The sequence below is a fragment of the Euwallacea similis genome, chromosome 17 (genome assembly GCF_039881205.1).
Source record: "Euwallacea similis isolate ESF13 chromosome 17, ESF131.1, whole genome shotgun sequence".
Classification (NCBI taxonomy): Eukaryota; Metazoa; Arthropoda; class Insecta; order Coleoptera; family Curculionidae; genus Euwallacea; species Euwallacea similis.
Window position 1 is genome coordinate 714,913 of NC_089625.1, and position 20,794 is coordinate 735,706.

General features: G+C 31.2%; 1 protein-coding gene across 1 annotated transcript; it reads right to left on the reverse strand.

The window, feature by feature from the left end:
* Positions 1 to 320: 320 nt before the first annotated feature.
* Positions 321 to 20,349, reverse strand: LOC136414271 (condensin complex subunit 3-like). Its single transcript, XM_066398190.1, has 16 exons — positions 19,984 to 20,349; positions 17,351 to 17,566; positions 14,992 to 15,129; positions 12,774 to 12,896; positions 11,958 to 12,095; positions 11,692 to 11,906; positions 11,440 to 11,637; positions 10,168 to 10,358; positions 9,415 to 9,542; positions 9,120 to 9,359; positions 7,985 to 8,152; positions 7,566 to 7,787; positions 6,552 to 6,672; positions 1,037 to 1,245; positions 781 to 948; positions 321 to 639 (listed from the first exon to the last, which is right to left on the reverse strand). The coding sequence occupies exons 1-16, from the start codon at positions 20,110 to 20,112 to the stop codon at positions 484 to 486; spliced, it is 2,760 nt and encodes a 919-aa protein (XP_066254287.1). The 5' UTR covers positions 20,113 to 20,349; the 3' UTR covers positions 321 to 483.
* Between the last annotated feature and the right edge of the window lie 445 nt (positions 20,350 to 20,794).

Below are 20,794 nucleotides of genomic sequence, written 5' to 3' on the forward strand. Positions count from 1 at the left end.
TAGATTACTAAAAAATTGATCAAAGTGTTAACTGATGACTTACTAAAGAAGATACCTTCTTTAAGTAACTTATATAATAATTTTAAGATCAAAACAGGCCAGAAAATATCAAGAAATAAGAAAAAAATATCAACAAGCTTATTTCCAACATAAAACACTTTGTTTCTTTCATTGAAATATAAAATTACACGAGGTAGTTAGTTTATTATGTGTATAAATCATAATAAAACCCACTCCATTAATTTTGGGACATCCTCTATAATAATAAGCATTTTCTTTCTTGTGATCTTTGTATATTATGTATAACAAAAATAGATAGGTAAAAAAACATTTTTTATATACTTCCGTGATAAGACTTTAGATACATAATGAAAGTATTATTTCATTACTTAATAAAAATTCAAGTTTTTTATCTGGACAAATAATGTCATATTTATATTAAATGAACAAATTGTAAGCTAATTGCTCTATATTGAATTACTTTCATACCTTCTCAACATCCTTAAGTTCCTCATCGTCCAGTGAAGCTAACAAAGGATCTTCCACTATTACAGATACATCTTTACTTTCCCGAATACGTTGTGATAATATACTGAGGAATTTGGTAACATTTTTTAAAGTCAGCTTTTCGTTTATGTACTAAAACCATTTCATATTTAATTTTACCAAACACAAAGTAGAACACGCCATGTTTTATTTTATGTTTGGTATTAAATAAATTAATTTGGTCGAGTGAAATCATAAATTAAATTAACAAAAAGCTAATAGAGAAAGGCTTACCTCGCGGGCATCATCTATTATTACGAACATCTCTTCTAAAGCACCTTTATCCTTTGGTAAATCTATCATTAACAAGATTTTTGAATACGAACTGTTCATTTTACATTCTGGATTGTTGTTAATTTTTTGGCATAACGAGAAAGCCAAGTTGCAATGAATAGTTTGGCCCTACAGTAGAATAATCAATAAACAAATATTAAGAACTTTAGGTACTTATTCTTTCTGAGTGTTTTTTTACGTGAAATATGTAATATACCTTTGAAGACACTTTACATAGAGCCAGCAGAAATTTGGTTATATTAAAGATATCAACTCCTGATAAGGGGCTTTTTGGGGGGGCATTCAGTAAAGTCTCTATGGTGGGCAATACCGCTTTTTCTAATTGTTGAGCCCCGTCAGATAGGTGCGGTAGCATTTCCAGTACTTCACCTATATATTGCTTCAGGCAGTCACCTTCAAATTTATCTGGAAAAAAATTATTTGGAATCAATCAGTTTTGAAATATTTAAACAGAGAAGACCGGTCTCTAAGAATGTAAGATCGAGTTATTGCATTATGGCTTAAGCTTTTTTCACCTAAAACCAATCCTTGTAAATCTTAATGTCCATAACAGCAGAATTGCTGTCACAATGACAGAACACTGGCATAAACAAATTTCTTATGAAGTGGTCACTTTTACAGTAACCATCATTGAAATCTCCGAAAACGTGATAGTTATAGGAACGTTCAGTTAGGAAAAAGTTGGACATTTTAATGCTCATTCAAAATCGACATTGAAAATAGATTTATCTATCATGGTATATAAATAAAAAAAGTATTACGCCGCAAAAATTTTCAAACTTAATTTGTCAAACGATGTCACAATGTTTTAGCGATTGGTAATAAAAGTAATAATACAAAAAACAACATTTATCACAAATTAAAAAACTTATGAATTGCCAATAATGCCAAACTTTCTAATGTGAATGCAACACACTATTTGCATCGACATTTATGGAAAAAATGTAATTTATTAAGGATGTTTTTTCAATAAAAATAAGCCGTTTTATGTCAACAAAATATGTTGCATTGACCATGACAAATCTAAAAAGGCTAGAAGAAATTTGTCAATGAAATGCAAAGTGCCATCACAAGAAATGTCAATAATTCAAATTCCATCAAATCCAATTCATCAAAATCGAATTGATACTTTTCGCGATATAAACATTTTGTATATAGGCACGTTGCCATTTTCATTCGAAATATTTCAGAAACCACCAACCTACTGTTAATTCAAAGTACATTGTTAATAAGAATTAAAATACTCGACTTGCTCTTATTATAACCGATCTTCTAATTGTCACAATCTAGACATTCAAATGGTGGTCATTGTAAAGGTGACTACCCTGTACAGGGTGTCTCAAATCAAGGAGCCACTATGGGGATCTCGGAAACCGTTAGAGATACGAGGACGTTTAAATTATGGCAACGTCGTGCATTTTTATGTTGAATAGAATACCATTTCAAAATCTGAAGAATTCCGACTGGTTCTAAAGATATACGAAAAAAACCGAAGCTCTGATAATTTTATTTTACTTCCTTTTGACGTTATTCCCATAAACATTGGAAAATAAATAACAGATTATTAGGACGTAGGTAGCTGTGAAACAAAACATGTTAAATTATAATGGCTGATTTGTTAAAAGAATTATTTATCTACTTTCACTGATTTTTTCATTTTAAAACTTCATTACAACCAATGAAAAATGGTATTTTCAAATTTAGAAAAGCGTAATATAATATGTCACAAATTTATTACTGTTGGATAATGCTTTCTTTCATAAGGCAAAATTTATGAAAGTATCACTTCCATCAGACACATAAATTACTTTTCGATAGATATGTTTGGTCTAGTCCCTCCAGGATTATATATATAAACACACAGGTTCGATGAATGGGTGTCTGGAGCGATGCTTGATAAATTCATTCTTTTTCTACGTTTTGATATAATAAGACACTCTTTTAAAATCTATCGGACCGCGCATATCAGAAAATAGAGAATCATTAGCAATTAGTGCGTTTTCTTTTATCCTCATAACCCAATAATTACTCTTCTAATAGAAATGCGAGAATTGCAGGTCAACAATATTTTAATCAGTATTTCAATCGGGAGAAACCTCATCAAAAGTTATTTTCTAAACTGAATTAAAATTTGATAAAATTTGGAAGTTTTAGTAAACCCATAAATAATTATGGTAATAGAAAAGATTCACAAGATTTTTTTTTAAATGCCGTAAATTTTCAAAGATATAAACATTATATATACAGGGTGTTAGTGAAATAACTTTCGTAAATTTAACCAGTTGTAATGTACCCTTAGGCTACGCCTATGAATTTTCATTACTTTGGTGGTATGTCCAGGATGGCCATATATTGGGAACCCATTATCTTCCAATAAGGGTTACCCTTCATAAAAACTTTCACTTCTTTTCCTCGTCAAGACAAAAGTCTAAAATATCCACATTTTACTAAAATCTCACTATAGCTACAACACCCCCGTAAATCATCTTTCCTTACCATTATCTTGACGTTACGGGTTAAGGATTTAGAAAGTTACCATCTGTGAATTGTCTTGTTAATTGCCTAAAACCGGAGTACGCCTATGGGTACTAACCCCCAGATTTGGTACTTAAGATACCCCGAAGCTGGTAAAAGGACCATAACTATTTTGACCATTACGATTATAATAATATAACTCGACGCTCCCGGAATTTTGTCACTTCCCTCATTAACTCATGGCTCTCTCTATTGAAATGCCAGTTTAATTCCGAGATCTTTAGTTTTGTAAACGATTAAGGGTTGTGTGTGTCATAACGAGTGGAATAAAAATCTACCAAAGTGTTCCCGAGTTTTGTTTCGCGAGTTCCATTACACAGTGATTAAGAACATCATTTTGAACAAAAAAGTTCCTTACAACAAGGATCGTAAATACAACCATTTTCCTGGAAAATCAAAAAAACATTTTCTGAGAATTGGCAACGTCGCCTAGTTTTTATTTCATTTTCACACCTACCTAAGTAGCCGCATGAAGTGGGTTTGCTTTTTACACGTTTTTTTGTAGGTCTAATAGATTTTACAGTACATAATTAATAAAATGCACTAAATTCATGGAATTTAAAAATTGTATGATTCTTATTTTATTATTTTGAAAAGCCATTTACCTTGAAATTATTATTATCATCTTTAATTAGCTTAACATGACACGTTACACATTTTACACCACTCACATCACATTCAAAAACACAAATTTATTATTGTTTTTGGTACATTAAATGTTCTAAATGTTCACCATTTGAGTCCATGCACGCTCTACTCCGGGTACTCCTTATTGAACTCTTTTGAACAAGGTTTAAAATTTGTTCTTCGGCTTCAGAACCAACTTCTCTCTGTCGACCTCGTGCCCTTGATATAAAGAAACAACACTCCCTGTATCCAGAAGATTTTGGGAAACTCGCACAAATGTTTATCGAGCTGGAAGTTTTCTTTCTGGATAAGGATTACCGTAAATGTGCCTAACTTCTTCAGAATTTTGTAACGCCTCTACGTAGATCAAAAGCATGTCATGATACTCGCGTACAGAATACATTGTCACTTAGGTACTGTTAATAAGTCGGAATAAAATCACTTAAAGCTCGCCCAAATTAACTTTGCGGATAATCTGTTACGTGTACCGACAGAAGATGCATTCAACGAGACCGAAATTACACTAAAATATTAAAAGTATGGAAGGACATTCAGTCCATGACAAATTTGAAAAATAAGGGTGGTTTTTGTCTTGTCCCTTCTTGATGGTCACTAATGAGCTGCACATGTCCATGACGCCAGGCATCTTTGTCCAGGATCATATGTCACATAAAATGGGATAAAGTGTAGATGGTTACATAACTCATGTACTATTGAGGTACTATGTCAATCTGTTTACTGCGCATTCCAATGCCTTATCACTTCACCCGCAACGTGGGTGAGCGACCCTCATAAGGGCCATAAAAAACAACCATAACGAAAATAAATTTCTCTTTCTCAGTAACGTTCAGTGCGGCGTTGCCACTTACGTTTTTTTTACCGCTTAAGTTATTAATTAAGTTTTCAATTGCTTTTAGCAATGTTATTGTTGAATAATTTTAAGTTTTTTTTGTTACACGTCAAATAACCAAAATGTGTCAAGTACATTTTTCCACATTTTATTCAAATTTTAAACCTTATCATAGCTTTTCAGTTACCAACTTTGACATTTTTTTTTTTTTAAACTATTAGGCTTTCGACCCCTCTTGTAAGGAATTTTTTTGTTTAAAATGATGTTCTTAATCACTAGTTAAATTTACGAAAGTTATTTCACTAACTCCCTGTATATTATTGAAATTTTTTTCAAAGATAAATAATACCCCCCAAAGGTCTCTTAGACATTTCGAAAGAGAATTGCAAATTTCTAGAATAAGAATATGGCAAACTTTGTGTTCTGATAAATATAAACCATATAAAATCCACACATGCCATGCACTTAGGCCGGGTGACAATATTAGAAGATTGGATTTTTATCATTGGCTTCAGAATAAAATTACTGAAAATAACGGCTTTTTGTCAAATATAATTTGGACCGATGAATGCTCATTCTCGACGAACGGAATCATTGATGGGTTGAAAATTCAAGACAAAATGTAGAAGTTATACCACAAAGGCGAATGTCATTTAATGTCTAGACCGGTATGTGGCGCAATAGAATTCTCAGCCGTATAATACATCTATGACGGCACTTTGGCATCCAAAAGATACTTATAAACTTAAGAACTAATATTACGTCATATTCTGGATCAATGTGAAGACGAACCTTTCATTATTCTACCACAGTTATAGTGGCAACATGACAGTGGTCCTCCACACGATGGACGAGAATTAACAATTTAAACAGGATTTTTCTAAAAAAATGGATCGGAAACCAGGGACCTGTAAGGTGGCTTACTAGAAGTCCTGACTTGAATCCCCTGGATTACTTTCTGTGAGGATACTTTTAAAATAGTTTATACCGTGAAATTCCAAATAATATTAATGAATTACGACTGAATTTAATGAAGGAACTACAACGCTTCCCCATCGATCTATCTATTCAACGTGCGATATTAAAATTATATAAACTGAGTGCAAAATGTATTGAGGCGAATGGCTTTCAATTCGAATGCCTTTTATAATTTTCTTTCATTATTTTGATTATTATTAATAAAAATATATTTTTAAATTTCAATTAAATTAATATTATTATGAATATAAATAAAATTGATAACCTTTTGTTATTTTTTTAATTAACATTTGTCAAATTAGAAAACTACAATAAAATATTCAGGTTCATATTAAAATAAAAAATTGATAATGGTCGCCAAATGACAAAACGATAGAAATAAAGTCTGATTGTGTCATCTTCTTCATCAGAAAAAGAAGCCCTAATAATCTCTCTTTGACTTTCCGATATTAATAGAAATAACGTCAGAAAAAAGCGCAATTGAAATATCAGAGCTTCGGTTTTTTTATATATCTTGGGAACTAGTCCTAATTTTTCAGATTTTTAAACAGCATTTTATTCAGCATAAAAATACACAACTTTGTCATAATTTAAACATCCTCGTATCTCTAACAGTTTCCGAGATACCCATAGTGGCTACTTAATTTGAGACACTCTGTACAGAGGAAGGGATCGAGCAAGGACTCAATAACTTAGCTTAAAACGGATAAATAATACAAACCTTCCTCACACGGATTACACCATTTTAAAATCAGCCTGGAAATTACCATTGGCGATTGTATTCGTTCTCCTAAAACTAATTTGCACAGTCCCTCGCAGGCTTTTAGCTGTATGTCGTATTCCTAAAGAATAGAAAAGAAAAACTTTTCATAAAAAAATAGGGATCAATTTTCGCTTTTGTAAAACTGTAAACGTGAGGCGTTGTTTAATAAATTTATTATTTGCCATCAAACATATGACTACCTTTATATCCATGTCTATCTTTATGTCTACCTATGACCTATGACTACCTTTATGTCCATCCATTATAATAAAGGGTGATCATTAAAAAAACTTCAAGTGAGCGTTGAAATATCGGAAGCATATCTTAGATATATTCAATTATTATTTTTTGTCAGTCAGATGTTTGACAGTAAAAAAGCTTCATCAACGCCCTACATTGTCGGTTCACCACCTACTGCGAGTTTTTTAAATCTTTAATAATTTTCTCTGCATTCAATAAATTTAAAAACAATTAACAAATCTAAACTAAATCATCTGTTATTACTGCTTGTTTTCTGTGGAAATGTCTTTTTACAGAACTTTTCTTTACACTTTCGTATAACTGAAATCGTTTTTAAAAGTAACTAAATAATATATGACTTGAATATATCATAGATTTTCTTGTGTTATGCTTGCGTAAGAGCGATGCGAAGGAATACATGAAAAAAAATTACATTTATTTACCCTCTGTTTGACTGAAATCTTATAAAAGATGCTTGAATAAAGGTTGTTGTAGCAAATTTTAAAAATACATAAAAACATGTATTTTTTAATGTATTTTTGAAAATAAAATGAAATAAAAACTACAGGATTTCCGTAAAATAGCGTCATTAATTTTGTAATTAGCAATTTTATGAAAAACCAACGAAAACAATTTCAAGTAGTCAATGATCAATTAATGACATGATGGGTTTCAAATTAAAAAAATTGACCCAAAAATTGAAGAATCGTACGTATTCGTTCATTTATTTACCTCGTCATCCATTAAATCAGCCAACCCCTGAACCAGCGAACTAAACGAAGTGCCGCCGACAAAGACTTTTTCGTGTTCTTCATTTACGCTGTCACTTAATTGATCGTCTTGTGGAACGGTTAATAGATCATTGCCGTAAATCCATAGTAAATCCGAAACTGCAGCTATGCAAATCAATAAGAGTTGCGTGCAGCATTCTTGTTCTGTTTGGTAGTCTGAAATCTGAAAAACAAATGCTTGATTTGTCATTGCATTACCTTCTTTTTACAAATATTTGGTAGAGTTGCGTTATTTTATTGTTTTTGTTATAACAATACGAAAATAACCAATTCAATTTTAGTATCTTTCCTGCAATTTTGCGGTAACGGTATATTATAAATTTTAGCGCCGTTCTTGAAAATGGCCCGTATTACACTTACCGGTATTGCAAAAATGTGGATACCCTGCCGAGCAGTGGGCTTATCATAGATACAACAAATAGCGAAGCATCTGAGGGCTTTTAATCTCACTACTTCGTTATCATGGCTCAGTAGATCCGGCAAAAATTCGTCTTTTAGAGATCTCATTGTGGGTGTTAAAACACCTGCCTGAAAGGCAGATCATTATTATCGATAAATACTGGATCTTAAAGAAAAACATGGCCTAACGTACGACCATTTTTCCTCTGGTGAAAATAGGCATTGAAGTCAACGCATTGAATCTTAAATAGTTTTATACAATTTTTGGTTGGAGTGAAAGGCAAATGTTCCTTGCCTACACTAAGAATAATGGATAATGACAGTGGTCGTATTTGACAATCGTATGTGGCTAAAAATTCAAAAAAAGTCAAAAACATTTGCATTCCATGGTAACCCGAAAATTTTAATAGTCAGAATGGCATATACTATAATACATACATTATAAATTGGTACATTAATAATAGAATTACACAAAATAATGTGCTATATGCATGTACATATTACATAAACTTTTTTGGCTTCTGGTGCTAAATTTGTAAATTAAAGCATTGAAAATTCAATATGACATTCATAGAAGTATAAAAACTCACGTGGGACTTAGCATACAACCAAGGATTCTATCAAATTCTTTCTATTTTACTATACCTAATTGGAAATTCAAACGACAAAACAATCTAGTAGCCTAAGCATACAGGGCATTCCACTAAAGTAGACGAGAAAAGACACCGATCAATTTTAGGAATATTCTCTTTTGAAACCTGAAGAAACATGTTAAATAATGGGGGCCATTCAACAAAAATCTTTTCCAGTTATATGGAACGTCCGGTTAGACTGCAAGTAAGTAGCAACCTTCTTATTTGAATAGGACACCCTCTATATTTTTACTTGCAGTCTAACTGTACGTACCGACATCTTGCATGAATATGTTGGTTGAATGACCCTTGTCGCCTTTGATATTCTACCAAATTTTTCAGGGGTCTCCTAGTTCCAGTTCTCTCAAGATTCATTTCATGCCTCGCCGACTTTAGAGAATACATGCAATATTGAATTTAGTTGTGATTTATAGCGCCGTCCCATTCAAAGTCTGCATACTTACATTGGTTGTACGTAAGGTTGCCCAGGCAATATCTAAACATTTACAAAGCGTTGGAACATCTGTGCGACCTGCGGTTTCTTGTTGAACTGGCATAAGAATCGAATTTTTTAAATTAGTGAGTTGGAACGAAATATCCTCTATTACATGCTTTAACCGTTCTGCTTCCATATATTCTTTAAGTTGTAATGCATTTTCTTGATCTGCCTTCAACGAGGCCAGTTCAACTTTCAATTTGGCAAGCTAAAAAAGAATATTACGAACTAACTACATAAATGCTTCAATATAGGAGATCTACCTGAAATTTTCGTTCTTCTTGTACCTGCGGTTGATCATTTGCATCGATAGGATGTAATATATCGGATATTAATTCCATTGCAAACTGAAATCGCTGCTCAGGTTTTGGCAAAATTTTGTCCATAATTCCTGCAATGCATTAAACAAAAACTAAAAAATTATATATAGAAATACTTAGAGCACGCACTTACAGTACTAAAAACGATGCACTATAAATTTTAACTAAATATTAACCTATCTAACTTTTGCATTCTTTTTCAAATTTCTTTTTATGCATGAGAGAAAAACAATTTAAGATTAATATTAATCTAAATTGTCCAACCAACCTTCATGTATATCCAGTATACAGGGTGGAAAAATTTCGATTTTTGTATAAGAAATCTAAGTAGAGAAAGAAACAGTGTTCTAAAATAAGATTAAAAAAGGAAAATTTTGTATTTCTCCTTGTATTGGATATGTATTCAACTTTTTCGAAAAAATCTTGATTTTTTCCTCTCAGTTGCAAAAAAAAATTTAAGCGGACATAAAATATAAAAGTTGTATAATTCCATATTTTATTTAAATTTATGCTGCTCCGTTTTTAGTGCCGGTGGGTGTACTGGGTGTACAGGCGATATTTCGGTTAAATTTGAAAGCATATAAAATAATTAAAATATTTTACACGCCTAGTTGTAATTAAAAAAACACATAAAATCAAATAAAAATAAATCAAGATTTAATTTAACTTCGCTTTGATTTTATTTCAAAATCTTACCGATAATAGTTTCGACGACGTCGTCTATTAAATCCCCAGATTTTAGCAAAACTTCTACGAGTCGCCGTACAGATTTCATACAGTGGGTGTCAGAAAGATCAAGCAATTTCAGTGCCAAAAAAAGCTGTTTGATTATGTACTGTTGCTCTAAATAACCAGTTTCTGTTGTAGGTATATAAGATTCAACATACCTATAATATAAGTAATAAATTTTAGTATTATTAAATAAACAACTTGATGGTCCTTCAATTGTCTCACCCATCCGTGACATGACATTGGGTCATAGATGGGAAATAGTGTTTTTCTTTTTTTCTATTCTCTTCCTAATACTTTTCCGTTTAAAGCTTCAAATTTGAAGTACTTTTGCGGATCTGCGCTAACGCCAATTTATAAACACTACGCAAAATCGGATTATTTGCACTATTGAATGAGTTATTCAGAAGGAACAGTGTCGCTCTAGAGACTAATTTCAGTCGTTGTGGACCTTCATAAAACCTAACAAATAGGCGCATTCTAGGAATGAGAACAAGACGGTGGAGACGTCACGCAGCGCATTGACTGAGAAAAAAATACAAAATATATATTTGCTTTTTTACATGAAAAAATTATCCAAAGAATTTAGTTATATTCAATAAACATCATAAAAATGGCAATAAATGCGAAAGTTGCCTTGAACAGGTTTGTTTAACTTGTACGATTTAAAGTTTAAATTCCTATCAAGCACGTATTCTAAATATTTAGTAAAAATTTTATTCGTATTATTCTTCTGATAATGGCTTAAAATCTGATCAAGTGTCATATGTATAAATAAAGTACAATTAGACAATGTATTTTACTATTCAATTCTGTTAAAGAAATATTTGGGTTAGAAAGATAGAATATCCACTTGCTGAAGGATAAGCTTTGAACTATCAGTACCGATAAAGTGTAAAACCACGTAATATCGTCAAGCTATAGTTTTACTAGAACCCCATAAATAAACGTGAACTATAGAAATGGCCGTTACAAGCAAAAAAGAAAAGAACTTTATAGCAGTTTTTTACTTAAATTTAAGAAGGTATTGAAAACAATTGATTTGAAGATGTATTATTATTGAGTCTAGTTTTTAACAATTAAGTTAATCAAAATTTTAAGATTGAGGTTCAAAAAACAGGCATTCTGCATAAAGAAAAAGTGAAATTGCATTTTAATTTAAAAAAATCGAATATGACTGTGAAGAATGTAGATAACAAATAAATAATTCTAGATCAGCTTCATAATAAGATTACTTACTCTTTTATATATTGACACAAAAACACTACTTCCGGCATCAAGGCGTCTAAATCAATTCCATTTTGCAACTTTCGACTAACAATCTGGGACACCAAGACTCGCCAATAGATGACAGTTTCCCAATTCAACCTATTGTGTGGCACTAATTTTTCATTAGTTAATTGCAAAGGATCCAGTATTTCATCTCTACTCTTATTTCTGAAATATTAAAAATTAAAATTTAGTTACCAAACACCAATATCGGTAAATTACTTAAAATAGAAATCGTTTAAGATATGTTCATAAATTTTAATAGTAAGTTCAATGTCCTTTTCATCGGCATCCAAGCGAAAGGCCTTTAGTAAGGTTATTATGTTACAGTCATTAATCTGCAACCAAGAAGCTAATAATTCCTGGCAAACATAATCTCTTATTGTTTTCACGGTGTCTAACATGGCTGACAGAAACACTGTTCTTCGATCTGCAATCTAAATGAGCCAGAAGAGTAAAATTTTTTAAATCAATTATTTAATATTGACCTTAAGGGTTTTAACAAGCTTTGCGAGTCTCTTATAGGCAGTCACTCGAACTTCAGGATTAACATCTCTAGTTTTTTTGATTATGTGTTTAGAAACATTTCGAGTTAAAGCTATTTTCTCCACACACAGCTGACGCACCTAAAATCATGTCATAGTTTTTTTTATGTATAAACTTTAGCAAAATGAAAATATATCCATGGTGTTGATTAAGTATGTAGGCAAACTTTAAGTAGTGAACTTTTAAAGAATTTTAAGATAAAAAGTTCATAGTAACATACATCAGTAACGGCTAAATTCTAGTGATGCAAGGTATTGAAATGAAAATCTTTATTTCGCTTTCCGATTAAATTTTTGGACAATAACACGATACTCTAACGAAATCTTGCGTATCAGGAAAGTCGATGATGAGAAACGAAAATATTTATACACTGTTTTTCGTAACGTTGAAGGATGGTGCATAATATGTTACACCTACATTTAAATACCCGTAACTTTTTTTGTAGTTCCCGGTATGTTATTTTTTAATAAAAAATGTATTTTTCATTCATACAAAACAAAAAACTGAATAAATATTTGAGTTTCTCTTCAACAACTTTCCCGGTATAATCAATTTCGTCAAAATGTTACGTAGTTGTCCACAAATACATATGAACAAAAAACAACTATGTTTTTAATTTAAATATTCTATAGCCTGAGACCTTGTCCGTTGCGAACTCATATGAATATGAAATTTTTGTGCTAAAACTACAAAGTTTTACCCCTTAAAGTTTGTCTAAATACTTAACACTCTATATAATAGAGAAATTAATATATTACTTGCGCCTGGCTATCATAAAGCGATTCCATTAATTCAGTTATTACCGGATTTTCAGGATCGTTTGGGTCTTGGAACGGATACAGAGCTTCTACTGCTTGTAACCGAATAGCCCCTTTGGCATCCTAGAAAAGGAAACTCAGTTACTAGATCAATATGTAGGATTGGTTTTTATGCTCCACATTTACCCCTTTTCATAAAACAAAATATTTCATCAGAAAAATTTTGCTATTGAGACCTTTTCCGTGAGCAGTTTATTTCCACGATATTTTAACCAGCCGTGGAAGTCTTCATAATTTGATTATTATTTCGATACAAAAAAGTAAAACAAAACATCGGATGTGCTGAAGTGTTGGAATAGTAGTTTCTCCATTCAAATATGGAAAAATATGTATGGTATCCAATTTAAAAAAAAATTAATTTACTAGCCATGAAATATAACTTCATAAAATACATTTAGCGCCGTGGAATTTTATGTAAAAAAGTGCTTCGAATAAGTCTTCAGAGAAATCTAACGTTTTGGACGGAAAAATCTATAGATAATTTTAAAAAACGCACGTTTTTGAAAAACAATCTACATCTAAAATAGTGACAGAAATCTAAATGCGGTTTTCACAATATATTTTGCCATACAAATAGTCTCAGACACCGCCCTCCATTTTTTTCTAACTAGTCTGGAAATAGGATTTTTCCTTTGTAAGCGTTCGATTTGGCCCACCTTGTACACCTGTCTTTTTTTCAATGATTTCCATAAAAAAACTTTACAGAAATTACTTTGCACTTATTTACACGAACATTACGGTTGTATATACAGAGTGTTTCAGAATTATGGTGACAAATCGATAGAGGTAACAGATTAACGAAAAATAAATATAGTTTACTTAATAAAAGATTGTCTTAAGACCCGTCATTTCTGAAATACAGGGTATTAAAATTCTACTTTTTTTTAAATTTATTGTAAAACTACTGGGACTATTGAAATGAAAATTGGTGTATCTTTGTTTCGTAATCCGATAAATTTGATGGGCATAATTAAAATTTTGTACATGATAGAGGACGCTAGTTACATGTGTATCATTACATATTTTCATCCAAAACTTTTTTAAATTTAGATTTATCGGTAAAAGAGTTCAAGAACATTAAAGAACAGTCAATTCTGCATAAAAAAGTCACTCTTAGTAAAATACTCTAAAGTGAACGGTTGTCCAGAAAAATGATAATTATTGTCATATCGACTTTAAACGCTTTTTTTTTAAGGAAAGTCTGAGGTTTTTCTATCATTGCTTTTAATACTATCTAATTACAATGAAATAAACACTAATATTACAATAAATGTTCAAAGTGATGACCGCGTTGATCAATACATCATATTGGGGTCATGTGAAGGGTTTAGAGTACACGACACCAGTAATAAATGTTGAAGAATTAACTGAAAGAATTTTCAACGCTTTTGATGTGATTCGGAATACCCCAGGAATTTTCCAAAAGGTACAACAAAACTTGTTACGACGGTGCAATTTATGTATTGATCAACGCGGTCATCACTTTGAACATTTATTGTAATATTAGTGTTTATTTCATTGTAATTAGATAATATTAAAAGCAATGATAGAAAAACCTCAGACTTTCCTTAAAAAAAAAAAAGCGTTTAAAGTCGATATGACAATAATTATCATTTTTCTGGACAACCGTTCACTTTAGAGTATTTTACTAAGAGTGACTTTTTTATGCAGAATTGACTGTTCTTTAATATTCTTGAACTCTTTTACCGATAAATCTAAATTTAAAAAAGTTTTGGATGAAAATATGTAATGATACACATGTAACTAGCGTCCTCTATCATGTACAAAATTTTAATTATGCCCATCAAATTTATCGGATTACGAAACAAAGATACACCAATTTTCATTTCAATAGTCCCAGTAGTTTTACAATAAATTTAAAAAAAAGAAAAAAAAAGTAGAATTTTAATACCCTGTATTTCAGAAATGACTGGTCTTAAAACAATCTTTTATTAAGTAAACTATATTTATTTTTCGATAATCTGTTACCTCTATCGATTTGTCACCATAATTCTGAAACACCCTATATATATATATATATATATATGTACATTTAATATCCGCATTTATTTATTTCAGGAACTGATTCAAATAACTGTAAGTAGGGCAGATATGGAGCATTAGACTCAACACATTAATAAAGAAAAAGGAAACTTACTGATAAACGATCTTTTAAAACCTGAAGCATTTCTTGGCACAAATTTTCACTTAATTCGGAGTCTGCCAAATGTTCAATGATTTTGTTTATAAGTTCACAGGAACGATAGCTTACAGTATCGGATATATTGTTACTACACTAAAATAAAAATATAACTAGGTAATAACACTCAGGCTCAATTATACGATTGACGGGAGCAGTGCAAAAATTAGTCATCTTCCATTTGTGACAAATATTAGTTATTATGCAGTCAACATCAGAAGTGGACTTGAACCACTCGGAAAAATAACAACGTTGTCCCAAAAGACAATAATCTTGATATCACAAAAGCAGGGTTGTACTCAAATTTGATTTCTCAAGTATGATTAACTGACAATGTTTCTATTTTCATAATTTCAAACAATTTAGACTACCTTGTATTCTTAGCAAGACATGATTAAAGAAATTAAATAACAAACTAAAGATTTCTCTACACAGCGTGTACTATATCATGATGGAGATATTTCAGGGAGCAATAGTACGCTACAAAATAATTAAAAAAATATATATTAATAGATTATCATGGTCAAAAATACACCATTTTTAATATATGGTATTGCAAAGTTTCACATTTTTCTAATATTTTGCGTTTTTCTCATATACAGGGTGGTCACTTTTACGACGCATTCTATGGGGATTTTCGAAACGGTTAAAGATACAAGGTTGGTTAAATGGAGAAAAAGTTTCGTATTTTTATGCTCTGCAAAAAGCTGAAAGCAAAATTGGAATATCCTATGTAATTACTAAGATATCAAAGAAATACCAAAAAAGTCGATTTTCTTTTTTTGTCTATAACTTATTTATTTTTTATACAATCATTTTGAAACTTGGGTGTTCTATATTTTCCGTCAGTGTCTTCAATATGGAAAGGTAAAAAATATCCTAGACCTACTAGTTTACGTGAAAATAATACCAACTTTCGATTTTCTTATGGGCGCCATATTGGATTTTCGCATTTTTGAAAAACACGAAAGATTCCCGTTTCGGCGAGGTGCAATACAAGGGTCTTCTGAACTATTTTACAATAAAAATTAAAATATTTAAATATTTGATGAAAAAATCAAGTAGCACTGGATTTGTCAAGGTCATAATTGATTTTCACGTTACTGACTGTTTTTGACACATAAGTCAAGTAGCCAATATTATTGGTTGCTGTCAACATAATTTTTTTTTTTTTTTAATTGAGTAAAAAAGTGAATTTTGTTCTGTAAATTAAGTGAATTTTGATTTTCATCAAAATGTATCAAAAACAGTCAGTAACTTGGAAATCAATTATGACCTTGACAAATCCAGTGCTACTTGATTTTTTCATCAAATATTTAAATATTTTAATTTTTATTATAAAATAGTTCAGAAGACCCTTGTATTGCACCTCGCCGAAACGGGAATCTTTCGTGTTTTTCAAAAATGCGAAAATCCAATATGGCGCCCATAAGAAAATCGAAAGTTGGTATTATTTTCACGTAAACTAGTAGGTCTAGGATATTTTTTACCTTTCCATATTGAAAACACTCGCGGAAAATATAGAACAACCAAGTTTCAAAATGATTGTATGAAAAATAAATAAGTTATAGACAAAAACAGAAAATCCACTTTTTTGGTATTTCTTTGATATCTTAGTAATTATATAGGATATTCCAATTTTGCTTTCAGCTTTTTGCAGAGAATAAAAATACGAAACTTTTTCTCCATTTAATCAACCTTGTATCTTTAACCGTTTCGAAAATCCCCATAGAATGTGTCGTAAAAGTGACCACCCTGTATACCTCAAATTATAATATATTTTTTAATTTTCATACAGCTATTTCTTTTAATACCTTCTACAACACAATGTCAAAATTGTTGGTAGCCACATATAGTGTGTTATGTTTTTTTGAATATGTAAATCTGAAACTTTGCTACTCTATATATTGAAATGGGGCATATTCAATCATGCATCTATTAGAATTTTTTCATTATTTTACAGATCATTACCTGAAATATCTTCATGATGATATGTTACACACTGTATAGAAATAATATTTATTGTCAACTTGGCTGAATTATGTTTTTGTCATTAAAAGATTTCACACAAACAGGGAATTAAGTATCCACAACATGTATTTAAAGTATCAAAGTCAGTATATGTATACATCATTCTTATTAATTATAACTATTAAATTTAAAAACTCTGATAAATTAATACTATTGTTATCTATTGTTTCTTTTTGACTATTGTTGCTTATTATCATCATCTATTGAAAATAACTGCTGAAATCCATGATTATTCAACAAAATTAAGTGAATAAATATTTACTTTCCAAAAGTAATAGATACTAACCTGAAGTAAGTACATAAAAACTTTGACAATTAAGGGGTCTTCCAGAAAAGCCTCATTATTATTACAGGGGGTTTTTTGATTCCTGGCAAAAGTGGCACAGAATTTCCCTAAGAACTCAATAACTCTATCAGCATATCGATTTGTGTTCTTGAATTCTGTTGTCAAAATCACATTGATTGGACGGACTAGTACATTCCAGAATACTTCTAAATTAGACTGGAAATAATAAAATTATAAATTATGATGCTCTAGACCTATAAATGCAGTAAAAAAAAGTTAAACTCACACCAAAAGTATAGTGCAACCATGAAACACATACATAGATTTAAAAAAATCTAATTCTATTTAAATATCATAAAATTGTTACAAATAATCCTATAATTAAATAGGTAGAAATTTCAAATAGTGTGAAACTGTAACACATAAAATGAATGTGTAATTCAGTATAATGTAACACCACAAATGTATGCACTTTGACTATTTTTGTTACAATTTTTATTGGGTGGAATCCTTTATTTCATATAATATGAAATGATCAACCACTAGAATTAATATACAAATGACAAGGAATACCTATTATTTGAGATATTATCACAAAACTATTAAGCCACTACCTTTTCTTTATATCAATCTCAGTTTAAATTACAAATTACAATTATGTTATAAAATCTTCTAATTTGTATCTCAAACTTATTTAAAATCCACATAGAGTTTTCATAAAGAAACAAGTTGTGTTAATGTGCTGTAGGCAGACAAACAGCCATTGTAATGTTAGTTGATAAAATGATCATTCTAAATTTCCTAGTTTATTGAATAATAGGTAATTTTATAGTATCATTCCAAAAAAAAACCATGCTGTATAATACATTTTATATATATACTGCGTGACATAGAAAAGAGAACACCCCGTAAAAATGATTTGATTTAAATAATTTTTGGTATGCATGTTGTTTACGTCAAAACAAATACTTCATTAAAAAGTTGAACAAATTTAATTGTTAAAAACTAAAAAAAATTTAATAATTTGTCGGTCCTCCGCGGTGTCTTTTACATTCCTGTACACGTCTAGGCATGGATCTAATGAGGTGATTGATGTCCTCTTGGGGGATCTCATTCCAGGCTAACTGGACAGCATGACACAGCATCGCTAGGGTTTGCGGGGGATGGGGTAAATTATGCAACCTTCTACCTATAATATCCCATACATGTTCGATCGGTGAGAGGTCTGGAGATCAAGGTGGCCAAGGTAGCAAATTGACTGCATTTTGTTGGAAGAAGTCCATAGTCACTCTAGCCACATGTGGTCGTGCATTGTCTTGTTGGAAAACTGGATCAACAAGAGTTTCCAGATAAGGCACAAGATGAGGTTCCAGGACTTCTTGGATGTATCGCTGGGCTGTCATACTGCCTCTGACGAAAAGTAAAGGTGACCTGCTACCATATGCAATGGCACCCCAAACCATTACCCCAACAGTCTGATGGACATGCCTCTGTATTGCAAACTGAGGATCCCATCTTTCACCCTGTCTCCTTCGTATTCTTGCCCGACCATCATGCATAAAGAAACAGAATCTGGATTCGTCACTAAACACGATATTATCCCATTCCAGAGTCCAATGTATCCGTTCTTGGCACCACTGTAGTCGATTTTGACGATGATTTAGGGTGAGGGGTAACACGAGATAGGGACGGTAGGAAATCAATCCAAAACTTTTTATGCGGCGATAAATGGTTCGTATCCCAATGGGCCTTCCATACTCAGCGAACCACTGATCCGCCAGCGTCCTCGACGAGACGAACCTATCTCTTAGGGCCATAATTCGGAGTCGGCGATCTTGGCGTTCTGTAGTTCTTTGAGGTCGTCCAGTACCTGTTCTTCTGCCTGTTTGCCCCTCTTCGAACCATCCCTGACAGCATCTCACTATAGTGTTTACACTACGGTTCAATCTAGTGGCGATTTCCCTAAATGACAGACCAGCCTCTCGTAGACCCACTATTCGACCCCTCTCAAACTCGCTCAATTGATGAAAATTTCGCTCTATTCTGGTTCTAGGCATATCTCTACGCAGTTTCTAAGCACACTACACTCCAATAAATGTTATTTTCCAGTTGTATTGTTGATATTTTATTGCAATTTTTATATTTAAAAAAAACCTAAAATTCCGAATAACTCGTAAATACGTAGATAAATATGAGTGAAATTTTGATCGTTTCTGCTATACATATAAACAAACATGCATACCAAAAATTATTTAAATTAAACCATTTTTACGGGGTGTTCTCTTTACTATGTCACGCAGTGTATGTATTATATATATCTTGCCTAAAAAAAAAACATCTATATAGCCTAATTCCTAAGCCTGCTTTTTTCAGTCATCTTTTAGGGAATATCCTATTGATCTCCATCAACATTTTATGGTTACCCTTTAAAGGCCATAATATAACCTTTCAGACTATGAACAATACACAGAGATTATATCATTTCCAAAAAGTTTATAAGTATTTAAATTTAAATGCAGATTATCAATATCCTTAACTTCTTTTCTTGCCTGTATTTTTATAATATAATAGAAGCAGATCTGTTTCTTTTAAAAAGAGACAAACATAATCAGGTCAGGTCCCAGCATACTCACTTGGCTATAAATTTTTTTCAATAGAAAAGAATTTTTTTGGTGACATGCTGCAGTCTCCTGTGAAGTCGAAAATATCTTCAAAACTTCTTGTACAGTTTCGTCTCTTATGTGTTCTCTTTCTATTTCCATTTTAATATTTTTAAGAACTAATTATCATGCCTATTTTTTAACTTAAGAAATATAAAATGATATAAAAAGAAGCAAGTAAATCGCAAATTTAAATTAAAACTATATTATCATTATCTATTTGTATTCACTGTTTGCTGTTGCAATTTATATACGAGCTTTCACCTGTAAAGGAAACTCTTAACTTAAAAAAGTGAAATTGTACTCGGTCCCATAATTTTATTGACTTAATAGATATTTATTTTATTCCCTAAAACTCTTGAATTAAACATTCAAATCAAATTTAAACTCAAACGGAAAAATAAATCAAAACGTAAACAAATATTAATCGTTACACGAAATGTCAACGCCAAATGTCAGTTATTTATTTAGGTGTGTCAAGTTGCGATTGAAGAGCGATGATCATCGGTGTTGATTGTAATCGACAACCTTGAAGCCAAAGTAGAGTTGCCCACAGCGTGGTATACAATAAATAATGTTTAAATAGAGGATAGAAAAAAAACGGTTAATTATAATTAGTATTTTTTTTACGACCAACTATGGTAAAATAGCCAAAACTGTTCCAAATTGGAAAAATTATAAAATGCTAACAAAGTATCAATAAAAGTCAGTCGTTAGTGGTTTATTGTGCAAAAAGGGTGTAAACTGTTCATATCCAATCTACTTAAATTGTATAATATATTTT

Excerpts from the sequence above, each read along its gene's own strand:
- LOC136414271 (XM_066398190.1), bottom strand. The coding sequence starts at position 20,112 with ATGGAAATAGAAAGAGAACACATAAGAGACGAAACTGTACAAGAAGTT. Across the intron at positions 10,359-11,439 it reads TTGTGTCAATATATAAAAGA|GTATGTTGAATCTTATATAC; the intron begins GTAAGTAATCTT and ends CTTATATTATAG. Across the intron at positions 949-1,036 it reads TATGTAAAGTGTCTTCAAAG|GGCCAAACTATTCATTGCAA; the intron begins GTATATTACATA and ends ATTCTACTGTAG.